This window comes from Crassostrea angulata, chromosome 5 (genome assembly GCF_025612915.1).
Source record: "Crassostrea angulata isolate pt1a10 chromosome 5, ASM2561291v2, whole genome shotgun sequence".
NCBI lineage: Eukaryota > Metazoa > Mollusca > Bivalvia > Ostreida > Ostreidae > Magallana > Magallana angulata.
The window spans coordinates 23,279,424-23,299,390 of record NC_069115.1 but is presented as its reverse complement, the minus strand read 5'-3'; the positions used below and the strand labels follow the sequence as shown (position 1 = coordinate 23,299,390).

Below are 19,967 nucleotides of genomic sequence, written 5' to 3'. Positions count from 1 at the left end.
CATTTTTAATCGGTTGACACAAATGAAATCTTGTCCAGCAGAACTCCCTGGCATTTTAGTGTATGTTATTATAAATTAATGATTTTGTTTGTTAATAACAATTCAACATCAATTATTAATTAACAATGTACACTCTAGAACGCTAATACACAATTTTGTTGCGATGACCCCCCCCCCCCCCCCGGCCATTATACCTATTTTTAAATCAGGATTACACACGTGCTTGCATGTGCAGAAGACAATCTGGAACTTAACTGATAACTATATCATCTCTTTGGAAATTTATTTCTCCGTAAGCAAATACGTATAGTAAATGATACATGCAATTGTGAAAACCATAGAGGAATGCATGATCTGCGCATAATAACTAACTGCTTGATACAATATTTCTTTTTTCCAACATGTTTTAAGTCAATAATAATATGAAAATATATGCTTGACTTCATATCGGATATTACTCATTTTCTTTATTCCCCTTTTCAATAAACAAAACAAACCAACAGACCAAATTGATCCAGATGAATATAATTATCAAAAATAAACCTAAAAAACAAACTACACATTCATCCTTCACCCACAATATTGCCTTTTCCATATTTGTCATCGTGGTAGATCCGTGTAACAATCTATTAAGTAGGTGCTTGCACGACATAGAACCGGCCCTTGCTGACCACGTTTTCATTAACACATATAAAGGAAAAAAATATTTAGATTTTTTCTTGGATTTATTTTGATGTAAATAAAAAAGAGAAGAAATTAGTTCTATAATATATATGCGATGTAAATCTTTTTTCCATGCAATATTTCGTATAAAACAACGAAGAGTAGTATCTTGAAACTTTATTCAAATTTTTATTAGACCTTTAAATTGTAAAATGCTAACATTGAAATTTGTGCCCGATTTCTTTTTTTTTTAAGGTAAAACTTTATTGATTAAATAAAACTGATTCTTTGAGACAAAATAAATTAATTGACATAATTAGTTTGACATTCTCTAAGTGCAGTTCTGTAGCTCTTAGTCTGAAAAAGAATCGGATGGACGACCTAGGACCCAGATCGTCCATCCAAATTTCTTGAATGTTGCCATTTCTTTCGTACGCGGACACATGTTGGCCAAATACTCACCGAGACTAAATGGTTCGTATTTTAAGTTTTAACTGCGTTTAAAGGTAAAATTGGAATTCCGATAATTTTGAAAATGATTGATTAAATAAAAATGGTTAAAATTACCGTTAAATTACCGGCATCGGTCTTCCCCATGCACGAATCTAGAAGAGTAGGGTGAGGGTTCCAGACCCCACCCCAACCCCCGCAAAATTTCTTTCCATTATATGTACAATATAAAATTACAAAAATATGCCTTGGACATCCCCAGGCATACTCAAATAACCGTCAGACACTCAACCGTCTGACACTCAACCCCCACCCCAGGAAAATTTTTCTTATCCGAGCATGCCCCCCTCCCCCCCCCCCCCCTCAAAAAACAAAATTATTCTTCAGAACCTCCTGTAAAATTTCCAGGATCTCCGCATACATTCTAAAAGATTTATTGGCCCTTGCTTTCGATAAAAAATGCGAGTAAAATGTTTGGTCTTTTTACGTACATACCGGGCATACCCACTGTGTGATTATAATCGTCGTCCATATTCTGTGTATATTGAGTCAATTGTGATGATTAGATAAGTTTCTCAAAATAAAATGCACATGCAAAAAAACAACATGCGGCGAATCAAACTTTAGACAACTTTTAAAGATTTGTATTTGCTTATATACATGTACTTTGTTTCTTTTACACAGTGTTTATACATCTAATATTGCACCATGGTCAGGTATCAATTTTTGTATTACGTCACAAGTATGACGCAGCTACGACGGAAGACCTAATCGTTGCTTGCAACGAGCTCGTCTCTAGTTTCTTTCTTATTTCACAAGTTTATTTTTTTGTGCTGAGCCGAAACTTTATTTAAGATATTGCCCCACTGAGTCTCCGTACATATATTTAAAAATATACGGAGAAACATAAAACTCTTTTCGGGTATACTCTTAAAGAATACTGTGTCCAATTAATTACATGATTTAATGCCTTAATGTCTTAATCATTACTTCGACATTGCAATGCATGTTGTTCAAAATAAAGAAGACATGAACAGCGGCTGAGAGCATTGACACTGTGTACACACGTTTACTGTTAAACAAATGGTAATAATATTTGAGGAAATACATAAACGATATTTATGAATCTATAAAACGGAATGTGTGAAAATAAGGTACCATACCTAAAAGGAAACCGTAATCTCCATGCGAAGCACTTTGTTGTCGACAACATTATACGCCTTCATAGATTCATGTCTGTGTGTATACTTAAAAAATTTAAAACTACGGCACTGCATTTTGGTCATACATGTAAGTAAAAACGCCAAATTGATTGAATTGCATCGATCCCGATTTTATCCGCATGCATTTACAAAAGTGTTAAGTAATAATTATGATTCATTTTTGATAACATTTTATCTAATGTTTAAAAGTATGTCCCAAGTTATTGTTTCCGTCATATTTAGGCGATTTTTTTTTTATAAATACAAATAGTCATACATATGAATGAAGTGTAGTTGAATCGAATTGATAAAATGGAAACACAATTCAAGATTTATTCATTGACAGATAATTTTTCACTCGGAAAAACTTACAAAAACGGAATCATTTCTCTTAAGGAGTTTTATAATGGGATAATCTGACATCATTAACTATGCATCCCGGGTCACTCGGGATACCTCGGGATATACATGTACCTCAGACACGTTTTCACGTAACATGTATCTTCATGTCCATTGCATTACAAAATCAGTTGTACAGTCACTATGGTAACTTTGACATATGAAATATTTGAAGCTTCTTGTGTGTGAAGTTCTTATTAATAATTAAAATAATTTACGTAGTTTTACTCACTTTTAATTGGTGTTGTAAATTTACAATCAATATAATGTCTTTTCTATGCTTCATTTCGGCTATGAAAGTACATGTAGCTAGCATGGCAGAAAAAAAATAAAACGCGAGTTTCTCTAATCGACAAAATGAATACACCTCCAAATAGTGATATTCTTATATTTGCTGATTATGTACTTATATACTGATAAAATAAAATGTTTTCAATCGCTTTGCTAATGCTAAATAAAATGTTTTTGATCGATATATAGCAAGTTAAAAATGAAAATACACTTTCTATAACTACAGTTTCAATCCAATGTTTTCTTAAACGTCCGCGTAAATTTGTTCCTGCTCATTTCAAATGTTTTGCCTGTAACAAGTGAAACTGACGTAAGCTGTATATTTCAAATCTTGCCAGTTAAATTTCCCGGTCAGTGTCCCCATGTGATTTCATTACACGTGATGGTCATAAATTCTTTTGCTTTTTAAAAACTCAATCTTTTTATGGATGATTCTAATAACTTCAATTTTGGCACCTTAAAATATGTATTGCGTTCCATTTTTATGTAAAAATTTTGCTAACGCTAGCTCTTATGGTATTCACAATTATGCAACGTTGAAACATTTCAAATTTTTTTCCTGGCGTTCACGGCGTAGTATAATATTATTTGGCGCACAAGGAAAGTAAAATCAAAGAAAATGAATGTAAAGACTGTCAGACTCAAACCACACAGCATCAAAAGCCTGACAAGACAAACTGACTTCATCAGAATAAATGTGCAATATTATAATCACCTCGCACTCACACGACACACTTTTTCAATGTACTGATTTTGCCAACTCTGCCTGTCGTCTGTTTATTGGTACTAGACAACCATCGTTTTCGGAGGACACTAAGTATCGAGAAGACAACCAAACGTGTACCATATGTGTACGGAAGCTCCACTGCATTGTGGATGAAAATATTTTCTCCTGTTATTTTTTTATTTTTATTCTTTTTTTTAGGATAAAATGAGAACATTTCAAAGATATAACTTTTTAGAGAAAATGCACACACAACGCCATTTTTTCGATTTGTTGTGTCTCGATGTTCTGGGAAAATATGGTTTTCATTGTTCGTGACGTTGACAAGTTTTAAGTGCTTTAGATATTCAATTTACTCTTTAGTATCTTATATCTAATACATAAGGTTGCACAACGTTTTGTCAGATGTTAAAGCTGAAATAAATATTTTAACTAAAATTGATATTGCTTAGCCCGCATTTCCTCTAATTTTCTTGAATTTTGAAGATATTTTGATTGTTCTTTTTTTATATTTCAAATATAAAAAAAAAAATCTGATTTTTAGGTATAATGAAGACTTTATATAAAGATGTAAATTAAATATCTAACATATTGACAATTTAATAAAAGAAGAAAACTGATTCTAGTGATTTTTTTACACAAATCAATGTATAGAATGGGCAGCGTGACTTTTAAAAGCTTCTAGAAATTTGATAGGGAAATCTTATTTTAAAAACGAATCTGAAACCCAATTATCATTATGATATCATTACTTCACATAAGTTAAAAAATCCAACATCAATGTCATTGTTTTAAATAAATCATGTTAAAACAGACTATATAATCTACAGCAATTCAGAATTGCGAAACATGTGATAAACATGTGATATTTTCCTACGCCGATATCCCGCCAAAAATATAGTCCTTATTAGAATCTAAACATTGATTACCATTTTTATTCCAAATTGTATGATAGTAAATAAAAAAAGAAAAGTATACTATTTCAATGTTATTTCATCTTGATTTTATGGACAATTAATCAATTTTACATTTGACAAGTCGAAAACCAGAAAAGACAGTCATCATTATAGAAATGATAAGCGAGAAATATGTTAAAATATATTGCTTAGAGATATGGAGTGAAGAAAGGGGTAGACTTACCCCTGCTGGAATATGGTATCCACCCAGAACCACGTCTTTGTCAAAGCGGCGGTAAGACCCAGGGGACGTTGGGGAATAAATCCTTCAACAATAAAAAAAATGTCAGAAAATTTGCCAACAGTTTAGTCCACAAAGATGATATATCAAAATGTTTTACATAGTAAAGATTGCATTAGTTGGCAATGACCAATCATTACCTTTACTTCAAGAAGACGACCTGCATAGAATATGCTTATTGAATTATAGCAAATACACCATCATAAATTACAGGTATATTAAGCATGAAACATGTAATTTTAATTCCGAATTTGATATTCAAATAACAATTGAGAGGAAAATATAATTCACATATTAATTAAGCTTATAGTACCCTCAGCCATTTCATTCAATCGACATATCTTTTACAATTTTATGCTGTGCTATGTATGCGACTCAATAAATCAGATATGCTTTGAGAATTTTATGCAATACTATAAGATTTGTATGCTATGCTACAAGAAATCGAAATGAGAGGTATCATAATGCTATTGGTATGCTTTGCTATAAGATTTGAACAAACCGTCTTCTCAACAAAAAAAGTTACAAATACATGTATATAGAAGTAAAATATTTAATAAACAAATTTAACACTAATCTGCAATGTAAAAACATTTGCTCATTAAAAAATCCCCATCAAAATAAAGTTGAAATTATGCTGTATTCTAAGTTATGTTATGCTCTGATGAATTAAAATCTAATGATGTGCCATGAGATTTTATGCTATAGTACATGTATGATATTTCAATGCTGTGATGTGGAGAGTAGAATGCTATGGTACGTATGAAACTTCAATTCTATGCTATACTTTAGACTATGTTGTACAAGTTCTGTTTTTATTGACTGTATAATCGCACAACTTTTTATAAAATTTCTTACCTCATTGTTTCTCTCACACATGCCTTTAGATACGACATGTTGGCCAGAGCTTCTTTTGTGACGTCACCATTGCCACAAACCGACGAAATTTCCTTGTAAAGTTTTTCTTGCTTATCTTGATTCTTCGCCAGTTCGAACCACAAAAGACTTAACGTGTTTGAAGTCTAGAAAAAAATTAACGTCAGACTATTTCTATAATCAAGAAAAACACGATATGATAAGAATGATAGTGAGCAATTATAGACTCATACATTAAGAATATAAAAGATGATATCGGCATATAAAAATATTTTTTAATTACTTACATAACAAAACGAAAAAAGACAGAGAAAAAAACCCACCAACAAACAGAGCAATAAAGAAACCACAAAAATATCAATGCAGTCTCCTTCTGTTTTGATGTTTGTTGTTTGTTATATGTTGTTTTTTAGTTGTTGTTTTTTTTGTTGCTATTTGTTTTTCGTGTTTGTTTTTCAAAACTATGCCTACAGATGTAGATTTAATCTGTTTTAATGTGTAATTTTTGTGCATCATGTACATGTAATTGTTGTAACAGATAACTCACTGACTCTATCCCTGCAATGAACAGGTCAAGAAGGGTTCTGTCCACATCGGCTGGGGTCATTTTGGGATGACTCAACAACGAGTACAGTAGATTCGGCTTTTCAAGATACTCTTCCAGCTTTCCTTCTGCTTTCACTTTTTCCAAAGTTGACAATGCATTCTTGATTTCTACCTGGAATACACTGAAAGAGAACATCAATGATGTATTATGTTTCTCTGTTTACTTTTGTGGAGTCGGAAATCACAGTTAAACACGCACACACATACACTGTATAATTAAACAAAAAGATGCTTTCTATGGTGATTTATTCGGGATATGAAGGTGGCGACATTGCAGAAAAAATACATAAGGCTTATGTAAATTTTTTTCTGCAATAATCGCTACCTTCATACATGTAGCCCGCATGAATCATTATAGAAAGCATTTTATTATTTATATTTACATCTTTCTTTTAACTAATTAAAAATATTGATTATAAAAAGTAACTAAAGTAAAATTCACTAAATTACTGTTAATGTAGATAAGTACGTTAGCAAAACGCAACAGCCAAATCGTCTCCCGTGAGACTTTTAGCTTAACATCATCATGATTATTTCGTGCAGTCCGTGATTTGTCTAATGTCGCTGTAGGTTACGACCAATAAACAGGGCGTGTCGATATCACACCTGTCAGTTTCAGCCGCTGTAGATTTCGACCAATCGATAAACGGGGCTTTTAGATTTCAGTTTAGCTGTTTCTATAGAGCTATGAATTGACTATAAGTTTCCGTAAGAAGTAGAGGGAATCATACTTGGTAGATGTAAATATATACTGATGAAAATTAGCTTAACGAATGTAACATACAAGATATATTTTTACCCATATGGCAATGTCTACAAACTTTCACCGTAATAGAGCGTGATAATTTTACAGAAAAACATCAAATATATTGTTATACCCTTATGAAATTAAACTTAATTAAAACTTGAACTAAGTTTTACGGACTTTTATCAAAACATTTTAGGTTTTGAGATTAAGTTTTAAAAAAAATTCTTTAAATTTGTAAAAATCTGACCATCGAGTGTAGCCCAATTCTTGTCTAAAGATCATAATAATAAATTTGACAAACTTTAATTTACACCATACATGTATGAGGTTGCTGTTATAAAGTTACATATTTCCGACAAAATTGGTTTTAGAAATGACGAAAATAAGATTTCAGCGAGCGAGCTTAAAAGGAAGAATAACTAAATGTTTTGCTTGATACATGTATGAAAAGGATATTTAGATAAATGTTATTTTTTTTTTAAACAATGAATCAAACCAGTAATATCGAACCTATAAACATGGTCTAATGCCCTTTTGAATTTTCTGTACATTGGAGTTGACACGTAGAGATATGGCTTAAATCCAAGACTTTTACTGTCCACATCAACTGCGTCAAATATGTCTTCAATAAATTTGATGTCAATGATGCCCGTCTTATCCATGCACCCAAACCGTCGATTAAAACAAAGCATTCCTACACCTGACACGAAAATATAAATGTCATTGAGACAAAAAAAATCACACAATTTTATTCTTAAAATTTCTGCACCAAACTTCGTAAGGTTTGCATGAATCGGTATGTAATTATTTGTAACTGTTTAATAAAAATGCATTTGTATATTCTGAAAATGAAATCAAAACATTATTAAGCTACTAGACACTTTTTTTAAATTCTCCAAAATTTGAAATTGAAACGAAACCTTGCCCACATTGCTTTGAAATTACTATATGAATCTCCTTTCATTAGAGGATAAAATGAAATAGCCATTGTTTGAATTTGCCCGGTGTTTTTTTTTTAATAGATAGAACAAATGTGTATGCACTTTCATTTATACCGGAGACCTTTTAGTAATTTAAATACACTGAAACATATTAATAAAAAGAAATGATATCAAAACTGATAACTTTAAGTAGATTGTGATGAAAATAACATAATATATAAAATAGCTCTTGTTAAATCTTTTTTTGTGTGACTTTGCAATACTTATCATGCTAATAGACCTTTAAAAAGAACTTGTATCATTTGAATAGAAAAAAAACATAACAGTATTGCTTCATGACCCCATTTATTTAATTATCAAATTATATCAAAAAAATTATCGTGAAATTTAGATTAATCAAAGTTTAAACATTTTTTTGACAGAAAAGAGAATAAAGTCTAAACACTTAATATTATGACTATGTCCAAACCGGGTTTTGACTATCATATGATGAAACACAAGTAATGCAATTTTAAATGATTTAAGGCCAAATTGCACAATTTTTGAAAGATCGAACAAATGTCATTCGAATGCAAGTTTCCAAATTATGAAATTACGCTGAAACTCGAATTTTATTGTTTTGAGTAAATGGGGTTTATAATTTATATTTTTTCCTAATTAAGATAATGAATTGGAATTAACTTTTTGTCGCCATTCTTTTGTGTATTTCAGAAATATTTCAAATAACGTTACGTATTCTCTAAGGTTTTTCTGACTTCTTTAATACATATTATTATTACTTTCAGTTGCGTAGTCGACAAGAACTGGTCGGAGATCCTCAATGGTTCCGCCATCTTGGTATTTCTGTACGAAGTCCTCAGCTACTTTTGACAGAGTGTCTACATAGGCAGATACGGCCAATGGCCTCAGCATCAGCTGTTGTGCGGGTTTACGTAATCTAGCCCATGCCTCGCCATTTCTTCAAATAAGAGTTATGAAAGATATTAAACAAGTAAATTAATTAGTTTTTTTTTCTTCAGAAACTCAATCTTACGAATTTATTCTCTATGATACCAACGACAAAAATCATATGATCAAAATAAATAACGAACACTAATTATATCTATATGACTGAATTCTATTTTTAAAAAAATTAAATCAAACATATCAAAAGAATTGCATGTGTTCTTAGGATCATTACCTTTAAAAGTACATATATGAGACAAGCCAGAAACATTTGTTTCAATCCAAGGCTCAACATGTTTGACTTTGTTTTGACAGAGAAGAAATTGCTTATCAATTTTTTTCTACTTTTAGGAGAGAGAGAGAGAGAGAGAGAGAGAGAGAGAGAGAGAGAGAGAGAGACTAACAATGTTACAAGGCTTTGACTGAGCTTATGTCTGTCGTTGTAAACTCTGAGGATGTCAACTGGTGGGCGGTAGGGGTATTTCAATTGTATTTCCAAAACCTCTTTAGCAAGATCCGGGTCAAAAATAAACACTCCCCAATTGTTTTTGATTCGGATCCTGACTATATCGCCAAATTTCTTCTGGAGTTGAGAACAGAACGTTTTTACCTGGACATCATCTAACTTATAATCTACAATATTACAGAAGAAACAAGACCTCTTAATTAAATACACATTAATTCCATGTCTCTAACGAACACTGGTCTCTATTAAGTAAGTTAAGTAATCCCAAGTGATAAGTAAAATGAATGTAATTAAACAGGTAAATGAAAGGTATGAATATCGAGTCGATCAGTGCTCTTGATGGGAAGCAAAGTATTACACTATTAGTTTTGCTCAAAAATATTTTTTTTCAAAGCGACCATTGGCTTTCAAAAATTGACAAGTGCTACGCTTCTTTCAACGTAACAGTTCATTATTACAAATGAAACACTTTACAGAATAAAGTCCCGTATATCCTGTAAAATTGGCGATGATTTAATTTTCGCTATTTTCGCGACCTCTTTCAAATTGCAAAATACTGAATACACAGAAATTATATCCTGTATTACTTTTTTAATATCGCAAAAAAATGGCTGATGCAAATTGAAAATGCTACATATTTTCCCCATTTTCGCAAATTTTGTGACACGCGAAAAAAAAACCCAAATATACGGGTATTATTTCTAATTATAGTACTGTAACAGTTTAAACGCCAACTTTGTTCACAAAATCAGGATGCAGTTAAAAGAAATGTTTCGGATACATACCTAGGGATTTTGAAAGGAAGATACTGCCGACATAAGGTAATGCTGATTTCCCGGACACTCCGGGGATATCTTCTAGCGGCCTTACTTCCGGGTGTTTGGTTGTCTGTACTGCCGCGGGATTTGATGAATACAAGCTTGTCGAGAATACATTCGGTAATCTAAGAAATAAGAAATTAACAATGAAGTCATCTTCGCTAACCAGGAGTTTCTAATCCGCATCGTTCCTCGTGAACCCTTTGCATATCGTGCTATTTCCCTGGATTTTGATTGGATTTACATGTACTAAAAACCGACCAATCAAACAAGAGACCAATGGGACTATCGGTGACCTGAGTAACTGCAGTGTGGCTTTTGCAATTATAATTACAATGATATTAAAATTGTTTTTAATATTCCGGGATTGTTTTATCTAATAAAACTTTCTGAATTCTAAAACAAAACATTAAAAAATTGTAGCATAACATACAGTGACATAATTGAACAAATTCTAAGTACAAAAAGATATCAGGTGGAAGTCACAGCACCCTAGCTATATAATCATTACAGCCCTGCCCTAATACCAGACCTCTGACCTACATGTAGGGGCCATGACATTCACAATTTTAGATGAGGCACTCTTCCTCATCATAACTTTGTACTTATGTAAGAGTTCATCTGCTTAATATTCAGGAGCAAATATTTTCAAACAACTAAATAAATGCATTTTCACTTTTTAATCATTAGAGCCCCACCCTAACACAAGAACCACCGACCAAGTCGCCTTGAAATTCAAAATTTTAAAAGAGGTAGTCTTCCTCATCATAACAATGTACTTAGTTTATGGGCTTAATACCCAGGAGCAGAGGAGAAGAATTTTATTTAAAAAATAAATGCATTTTCACAATACAATTATTATAGCCCCACCCAAGCGCCAAACCCCATGACCCTATGGCCATGAATTTCAAAGTTTTAGTTGAGATCAATGCTTATTACAATCATGCAAGTAAAGAAGAAGATTTTTAAAAGATTGCATTAATTTTGATGGTTAAAGCCCCACCCCTCAGACCTCAGAGGGACAGGGGCCTCGAATTTAACAATTTTAACCCCCCTTCACCCATAAATGCTATATGTAAAATTTGGTTCAAACTGGCTCAGTGGATCTAAAGTGGAAGCTAAAAATATTCAATAGTTTACGACCGACGAACGACAAAAGTACTAGTCGTACGACGAACGACAAAGATAGCGCTAGGTCGCCTGAGTGACTCAGGTGATCAACAATGCATATCTGAAATAATCAACAATGTTTTAGTACTTTTTGGTTACGAGTGACTCTAACACAAATCGCTCAAAACCCTTATTTTTCTCATCTTCGCTAGCCAAGGGTTTTCGGTCTACTTAGCTCCCCATAAACCCTTGGCGGATTTCATTATGAGAACTCGGTGATGTGGTGGCGCTATCTAGCGAGCAACTTGAGTTGCACCCCTTTCATGTTTACATATTAATCGAATTAAACAACGGGTTGTATACACATCATGGCATTAATACAACTTGAAAACATGTTGACTACCGAATATCGGAACATAATTAACGATGCTATTAGATACGAATTAAGTTATAACCTAGGGAAAGTTTTATTCATAGTGTTTTGTAAGGACCTGTACCGGGAGTGAAAAAGTCGCCGATTTATATAAAAGCTTTCATGCCAATATTGCGGACCAAAGAAATTAAATAAAACGCAGCTCATTGAACCTTTAAAAGCAATAGCCATAAGCAGGAACGTATATACTAACGGGATAGGCAACTTCTACATTCGCCATGTTTACTTCCCATGCCATCATGCGAGCCTTAACAAGTTTGTAGAACTTTTTTCAATCCCAATAAAATATATAGGTTTTTGAAGCGATCTGGTTAGACCATCGTTGGGGTGGCACTGTACTCGAGAACTTGTGTCTCAACTTGTTAAAAGCACCGAATTTTTTACCAAAGATCACACGTGTTTTCTTTTAAAGTTTATATTTACAAGCACTGCGATTGGATCAGCTACTCGCAGCTGTAGCCAATCATATAACGGAGCTTGTCACCGAGTTTTCGTAATGAAATCCGCCAAGGGTTTATGGGGAGCAAAGTGAACCGAAAACCCTTGGCTAGCGATGATGTATTTTTCTAGTCTTTCTGTTCGCGTCTTAATGACACTAAAGAGCATTAGTACAATAATAAGTGCACTTTTGATTGTGAATCATTATAGATATACACTCATAATAATAATGTTAAGGATTTACACTTATATGATAAGGATTTACCCAGTCTTACACCCTCCGAATAAATTCGATCTTATATAAACATTTCACATTAAATTCACCTATTAATTACATTCACTGTGCAAGAAAACCCCTTTTTTCAATTTGTCAACCCCAATGTCCATAGAGGTTGCTATTAATGCACCTAAGACGATGAAGTAGCGCATCTTTCCTCAGTTCACTGATTAATTATATTTAGGCTGGGAGATCACATGACGACCAATACATGCCAAGGATTCGTGAGAAGTGGTAAGAATGTGTGACATTTTGCCTTGCCTGTGAAATACAGGTGAAAAAATGTAAAAATGTTGTAAGGCCAAATGGGAATTTCTTAATAAAACTACAATAAAATCAAAACTTGTAAATTGGTATATATGTTTTGATGATAATTGGGTAATTACACCTTTCCAGATAAAAAAAAAATTGGGATTGGAAAAATGAAGAAAATGAATGTAACATTTGCACATGTGAAGATGAATAATAAACTTAAGATGATATAATAATCATGACTCATTTTAAAATTTTCAGACATTCTATATTAGAATAATTAAGCAGATGTTATAGCATGTAAAATTATTTAAAAATACAATGATTTATGGGGGATTAGAAACCCTTGGTTGGCGAAGATTTAATGCAGTTAATTCATGCAACATTCAGTAATCTAAAAACTACTTAAAGAAGTAAATAAAAAATGAAGTTATATGTAATCATGCAATCTAAATTTATTTACATTGTAAAAAGAACAAAACCCTGCACATCTGCTCATAGTATTAATACAAGACTTTAGTACTTTACATTCAAATGAACAATGTAACCGCAATACTGTACATGGAATGTTATGTGTTCTCATGTGACTTTTTCTATGTTTTTGTCAGATTGAGATAGTAATGTCAAATAAGTTGACAATATTTCTCCATGGCAACATTTCATTTTCGCGGAAGAGAAATCACAATTTGAATTTATAAATTTCATTTGAAAACATTTGAAGACATTAAATACTGTGGAATCATTAGATTTCGTGGTGGCTCAATTTTCGTGGAATTCGTGGGTACCTCTCACCCACGAATTAACATCCTTCATGAATTAATAAATTAGGGTAATAAATCATATTTCCTTTGTAGGTTTTAGAGAATACACGAAATTACGTCCCCACGAACCTGTAAAATTTAATAAATCCACGAAAATTGGCCCCCACGACATTTAATGATTCTACAGTATGAAGTTTTTAATGGATACATGGGTGACTGATTAGCATACTACATGTATAGAATAGTATTAGAAGCGTCTCAACATTTTCAATTTGAGTTGCTTCACAAAATATAATTTGTATGCGTTAGGAGCCATTTGGACTATGCGATATCTAGTTAGAAAACTTAGTATCTTTATCAACTGTGCCATAATATTTTTAACCGAAAAATAAAACATTACAAAAAATCTTTTAGAATGCAGTTAACCACTACAAGATTATATATATATATTTTTTTTTTCATTTTGCTGTGTATAACATCGCTCGCGGCACCTGCAAATTGTGTCGTATACTCTACACGAAATAAATAAAACAATCATAAATTTAGGTTTAAAGTTTGTTTTTATTGAAACAGTTGTTTGATATACGGTAACACTCTTTAAATAGCACGCAAAGGTGAACTTTTAGAACATGCCTAGGAAAAAGAATTTTTGCTCGCTATTAATTTTTACAGATATGGTCAAATTTTGGTTCAGCTCAAAGTAAGATTTCGTTTCTTAGTATGTACAAATGCCGTCTATAACACTATGTGATCTACCTAATTTATAGATTCATTTTGTTATCAATTGGAATAAAGAAAAATTGTCAGCCACATAGACTGTAACACCGTAAAATACCGTCAGAAAAATAATAATTTCTTTCTTATTTCACAAGTTTATTTTTTTTGTGCTGAGCCGAAACTTTATTTAAGATATTGCCCCACTGAGTCTCCGTACATATATTTAAAATATACGGAGAAACATAAAACTCTTTTCGGGTATACTCTTAAAGAATACTGTGTCCAATTAATTACATGATTTAATGCCTTAATGTCTTAATCATTACTTCGACATTGCAATGCATGTTGTTCAAAATAAAGAAGACATGAACAGCGGCTGAGAGCATTGACACTGTGTACACACGTTTACTGTTAAACAAATGGTAATAATATTTGAGGAAATACATAAACGATATTTATGAATCTATAAAACGGAATGTGTGAAAATAAGGTACCATACCTAAAAGGAAACCGTAATCTCCACGCGAAGCACTTTGTTGTCGACAACATTATACGCCTTCATAGATTCATGTCTGTGTGTATACTTAAAAAATTTAAAACTACGGCACTGCATTTTGGTCATACATGTAAGTAAAAACGCCAAATTGATTGAATTGCATCGATCCCGATTTTATCCGCATGCATTTACAAAAGTGTTAAGTAATAATTATGATTCATTTTTGATAACATTTTATCTAATGTTTAAAAGTATGTCCCAAGTTATTGTTTCCGTCATATTTAGGCGATTTTTTTTTTTATAAATACAAATGGTCATACATATGAATGAAGTGTAGTTGAATCGAATTGATAAAATGGAAACACAATTCAAGATTTATTCATTGACAGATAATTTTTCACTCGGAAAAACTTACAAAAAAGGAATCATTTCTCTTAAGAAGTTTTATAATGGGAGAATCTGACATCATTAAGGAATGAGAGTACCAATGCACCGGATGTTGACATCAGAGAAGTGTTAATACAAGATTGAGCCGCGCAGAAAAAGGTATGGCTAAGGTGATTGGCTGAATTAATTGCTGAAATAATGATTATTTCAAAGTAAATTTATCACTGTTTAAAATGAATGATGGATTGAAGAAGTACTGCAAAAAGTGAAGAAATAAGAGGGGTTGAAATAGGGGGTGGGTGTCAATTTTGGGACTTGGATTTATTTGCTGCGGATCGCTGTAAGTTGTAAACAAGCTCAATTTTGACCTATAAACGCCACGGGACCCTATGTATTTCTATTGATTTTGTGTTAGTGCTTGGAATGAACTTTCAAATGTGACCAAGGATATGTCTGTAAGTATAATAGCAAACTAGCCAGGTGGGTTTAGGTTAACATTGAGCCCTATGGGAAATGAATTGGTACTCTTTTCCCTATAGAGACCCTATTTTTTAAATGTTTTGTAGCTTAAAAATTGAAAAAGGTTAATTATTTCATAATGAAAAGAGCAGATATAACATTTTAAAACACTAGAAGTAAAATTAATACTGCAAATGTAAATTTGAGGGTGGGAGTGGCTGTCATTTTCAAAATAAGGGGGGGGGGTACTGAATGAGTGTAAAGGGTAATATAAGGGTGTCCAGGCAAGAATAAAAGCAAAAAAAAGTGGTGTTTTATAGTAAATTGGATAAAATAATAGTTGATCACCTGTGTTGCACTCCACTATTTCAGTTCTTTGCTTGTATATTTATTTTAATTGTACAAGATTTTTGAGAAAAATCTTGACTGACCAGCTGTTCAATATAGAATCTGGACCAAACTTAGGTTTAACTCAGACTTTTTTCTGTTATTCTGTTATTTTTGTGTGCTCCATATTACCATTGACTTCTCAGAAGTGTCTATAGTCTTTTTAAATAGATTAAATGATGCTACCCAATGCCAATTTGATTCGTCTGAGCTATTTTTCAGCAGACCATTTATTGTACATGGATTGCGCAGCTTGATCGAAAGAGTGATTCGGATCAAATACTGCCTCCCATACTTTTCAGCCATCCTTGCAGAGGAGTTCCGCAGTCTTCTTTTAAGCCTGAAGTGGTCTCGTGCAATAAGGTTGATGTAAAAGAGGGTTTGCGTCACACACCCTGAGACTACATCCACTGTCAACAGTGTCAGCATCTGGTAGGTTGCCACGTTTCATTTTTTTTATCCCCAGTTCAATGATTTAGAGTTTTGGGGCTAGAAGGAATACAGTTTAGAGTTTGGGAATATGTCTAGTCTGAAATGTAGAATGAGTGCCCCCCCCCCCCAGGGTTTGGAAAGGGAATGTTTAATTTACATGATCATTACACATGAAACAGAATGGGGACCACTTTCTAGTCTTGGGGTGACACCTGGGATTCATGTCAACTGAATATGGAATATACTTTATTTGCATGATGACATTTTATGAGTTTGGTGGGGACTTTTTGTGAAGTTTTAATAGTTCAAATGCTTGAAAATGTCAACAGTGTAGAGAACAAGACAGCAGTTTTTAGAGTTACTTCCCTTTGGCTTACTGGTCAGTGTTGCAGAATTTCAACATAATGCAATTTCTTTTATTTAGACTAGCTGCATCTAATTTTTTAATTTTTTCCTTGAATGTTATTCTGACTGCATAAATCACATGTGGTAATACATGTAATTACATGTAATTTCATGTAATTGTGCTTTTTATGTACCCCACCCCTGAATAATGATTTAATTTTGTATTTATGTGTGTAATAATGATATATATGTATATTTGTAAGACATGTATGATAAAAATTGATGTTTAAACATTGGTTTGTGCAATGAATAACTTGTAACACTGATTTTCTCTCATTCGTGCACTTAGGAGGATTTTCATTTTTTTGCCTCCTCTGTCTTCGGAGATGGTGGCACCAGGGCGTCGGAGTCATTTTGTCACTTTATAACGCTGACAGAGAGTCCGTATCCATCTGATCCATCATGACAGATATTTTTCTTCATGATGCAGGTAAAATTATTAGTATACTAGTCTCTGTCTCTTTACTGTGAGGCATATTTGTGGTATCAAACCAGAACAATTACCCTTCTAGATTTTTTAACATTGTCAAAAAATTCTCTTTTTCTAGGTGTAAATTCCAAAAATTTTACAATTTATCAGTTCTGTTTATTACTACAATGACTGAGCTGTAATATAATGTCAAAAATATGTACCTCTCCTTTTTCAAAATTACTGTAATACAAAATGACAGGGGGCACCTGCTAGTTCTCTAAGCTGCATTAGACTGGGGGGTGGTGATATTGTTTGCACCTGCTAAATCAACAGGAAAGGCCAGATTAGGATTAATTGGCTTATCAGAGTCAATAATGATTAAATTTTCATGATGTGAATATTTTTTACTTATAAGTCAATATTTAGCCTGTTTAACTTGCATAATTCACCAGGTTTTCATCTAATTTAAGAGGTTTTCTCAAATTCTGGGTAGAATCCACCCTTATTTAAAAAATTTATCAAATTTGTTCATGAAACCCTTAAATACATTTAAACAAACACATTCATTCCGTTTTTCCATGTATTTTATTTGTTAAAGTCATTAAAAAGCAGTCAATTCATCTTGAGTCTCACTGTGAGCCCACTCTCCTTACAGCATTTGCCGAGGGAGAGAGCCTGATACTCAGACGAGCACAGCATAAATATAAATCAAGATCCAGGACTCAAGTTTCATACACAATTAGAGGTATGTATAAGGTTCATGAAAAACACAAATTTGCCTAATTCTGAGGTGAGTAAAATTATGAGTATAGGAATGAGAGTACCAATGCACCGGATGTTGACATCAGAGAAGTGTTAATACAAGATTGAGCCGCGCAGAAAAAGGTATGGCTAAGGTGATTGGCTGAATTAATTGCTGAAATAATGATTATTTCAAAGTAAATTTATCACTGTTTAAAATGAATGATGGATTGAAGAAGTACTGCAAAAAGTGAAGAAATAAGAGGGGTTGAAATAGGGGGTGGGTGTCAATTTTGGGACTTGGATTTATTTGCTGCGGATCGCTGTAAGTTGTAAACAAGCTCAATTTTGACCTATAAACGCCACGGGACCCTATGTATTTCTATTGATTTTGTGTTAGTGCTTGGAATGAACTTTCAAATGTGACCAAGGATATGTCTGTAAGTATAATAGCAAACTAGCCAGGTGGGTTTAGGTTAACATTGAGCCCTATGGGAAATGAATTGGTACTCTTTTCCCTATAAACTATGCATCCCGGGTCACTCGGGATACCTCGGGATATACCTCAAACACGTTTTCACGTTACATGTTTCTTCATGCATGTCCATTGCATTACAAGTTGTACAGTCACTATGGTAACTTTGACATGAAACATTTGAAGCTTCTTGTGTGATAAGTTCTTATTGATAATTAAAATATTTACGTAGTTTTACTCACTTTTAATTGGACAAAAAAAAATTAGAAATGTGTGTAAATATACAAGCAATAAAACGCCTTTTCTATGCTTCATTCGGGCTATGAACGTACATTTAGCTAGAATGGCAGAATTAAAAAAAATAAAACGCGAGTTTTCTCCAGTCGACCAAACAAATACACCTCCAAATAGTGATATTCTTATATTTGCTGATTATGTACTTATTGATTAAATAAAATGTTTCCGATCGCTTTGCTAATGCTAAATAAAATGTGTTTCGATCGATATATAGCAAGTTAGAAATGAAAATACACTTCCTATAACTACAGCTTCAATCCAAGGTTTTCTCAAACGTCCGCGTAAATTTGTTCCCGCTCATTTCAAATGTTTTGACTGTACGTAACAGGTGAAATTGACGTCCATGTAAGCTGTATATTTCCAATCTTGCCAGTTGATATTCCGCGGTCTTATATGGAGTGTCCCCATGTGCTGTCATTACACGTGATGGTCAGAAACTCTTTTGCTTTTTTAAAACTCAATCTTTTTATTGATGATTTCTTCCATATTTAATGTTCTGATAACTTAAATTTTGGCACCTTAAAATATGTATTGCGTTCCATTTTGATGTAAAAATTTTGCTAACGCTAGCTCTTATGGTATTCACAATCATGCAACGTTGAAGCCTTTCAAATTTTGCCTGGCGTTCACGGCGTGGTATAATATATTATTTGGCGCACAAGGAAAGTAAAATCAAAGAAAATGAACATACAGACTGTCAGACTCAAACCACACAGCATCGAAAGCCTAACAAGAAAAAGTGACTTCATCAAAATAAATGTGCAATATTATAATCACCTCGCACTCACACGACACAATTTTTCAATGTACTGATTTTTCCAACTCTGTTGTCTGTTTATTGGTAATAGACAACCATAGTTTTCGGAGGACACTCAGTATTGAGAAGACAACCAAACGTGTACCATATATGTACAGAAGCTCCACTGCATTGTGGATGAAAATATTTTCTCCTGTTATTTTTTTAGAATAAAATGAGAACATTTCAAAGATATAACTCTTTAGAGAAAATACACACACCACGCCATTTTTTTCGATTTGTTGTGTCTCGATGTTCTGGGAAAATATGTTTTTCTATTATTCGTGACGTTGACAAGTTTTAAGTGCTTTAGATATTCAATTTACTCTTTATTAGTATCTAATATCTAATACATTAGGTTGCACA

The 19,967-nt window shown here is 32.9% G+C and overlaps 1 protein-coding gene and 1 long non-coding RNA gene across 5 annotated transcripts in view; one reads left to right on the top strand and one right to left on the bottom strand.

Annotated features, from left to right (window-relative positions):
• LOC128182663 (probable cytochrome P450 49a1) overlaps nt 1-14,909 on the bottom strand; it is a 31,997-nt gene extending 17,088 nt beyond the window's left edge. The window contains exons 1-8 of one of the 3 annotated variants that reach the window (XM_052851351.1): nt 14,814-14,900; nt 10,294-10,451; nt 9,447-9,675; nt 8,877-9,055; nt 7,667-7,856; nt 6,350-6,530; nt 5,785-5,948; nt 4,483-4,951 (exon numbers count right to left, since the gene is read on the bottom strand). In XM_052851351.1, the coding sequence (XP_052707311.1) occupies nt 4,744-4,951; nt 5,785-5,948; nt 6,350-6,530; nt 7,667-7,856; nt 8,877-9,055; nt 9,447-9,675; nt 10,294-10,451; nt 14,814-14,863 (1,359 nt within the window). In that variant the 5' untranslated portion in view covers nt 14,864-14,900 and the 3' untranslated portion in view covers nt 4,483-4,743. Of the gene's footprint in view, nt 1-2,276; nt 2,378-4,482; nt 4,952-5,784; nt 5,949-6,349; nt 6,531-7,666; nt 7,857-8,876; nt 9,056-9,446; nt 9,676-10,293; nt 10,452-14,813 lie in introns of those variants that run through there. The other 2 variants (XM_052851350.1, XM_052851349.1) reach the window with 2 other exon arrangements.
• Nucleotides 14,910-15,281: 372 nt separating this feature from the next.
• On the top strand, nt 15,282-18,551 carry LOC128182669 (uncharacterized). Of its 2 annotated transcripts, none has more exons than XR_008243449.1 (4): nt 15,282-15,356; nt 16,269-16,475; nt 17,170-17,310; nt 17,948-18,551. It is a non-coding gene; the product is annotated as an uncharacterized LOC128182669 (long non-coding RNA). The 2 variants fall into 2 exon arrangements; XR_008243448.1 differs by having other exon boundaries at nt 15,283-15,356; nt 16,266-16,475.
• The last annotated feature ends 1,416 nt before the right edge of the window (nt 18,552-19,967 follow it).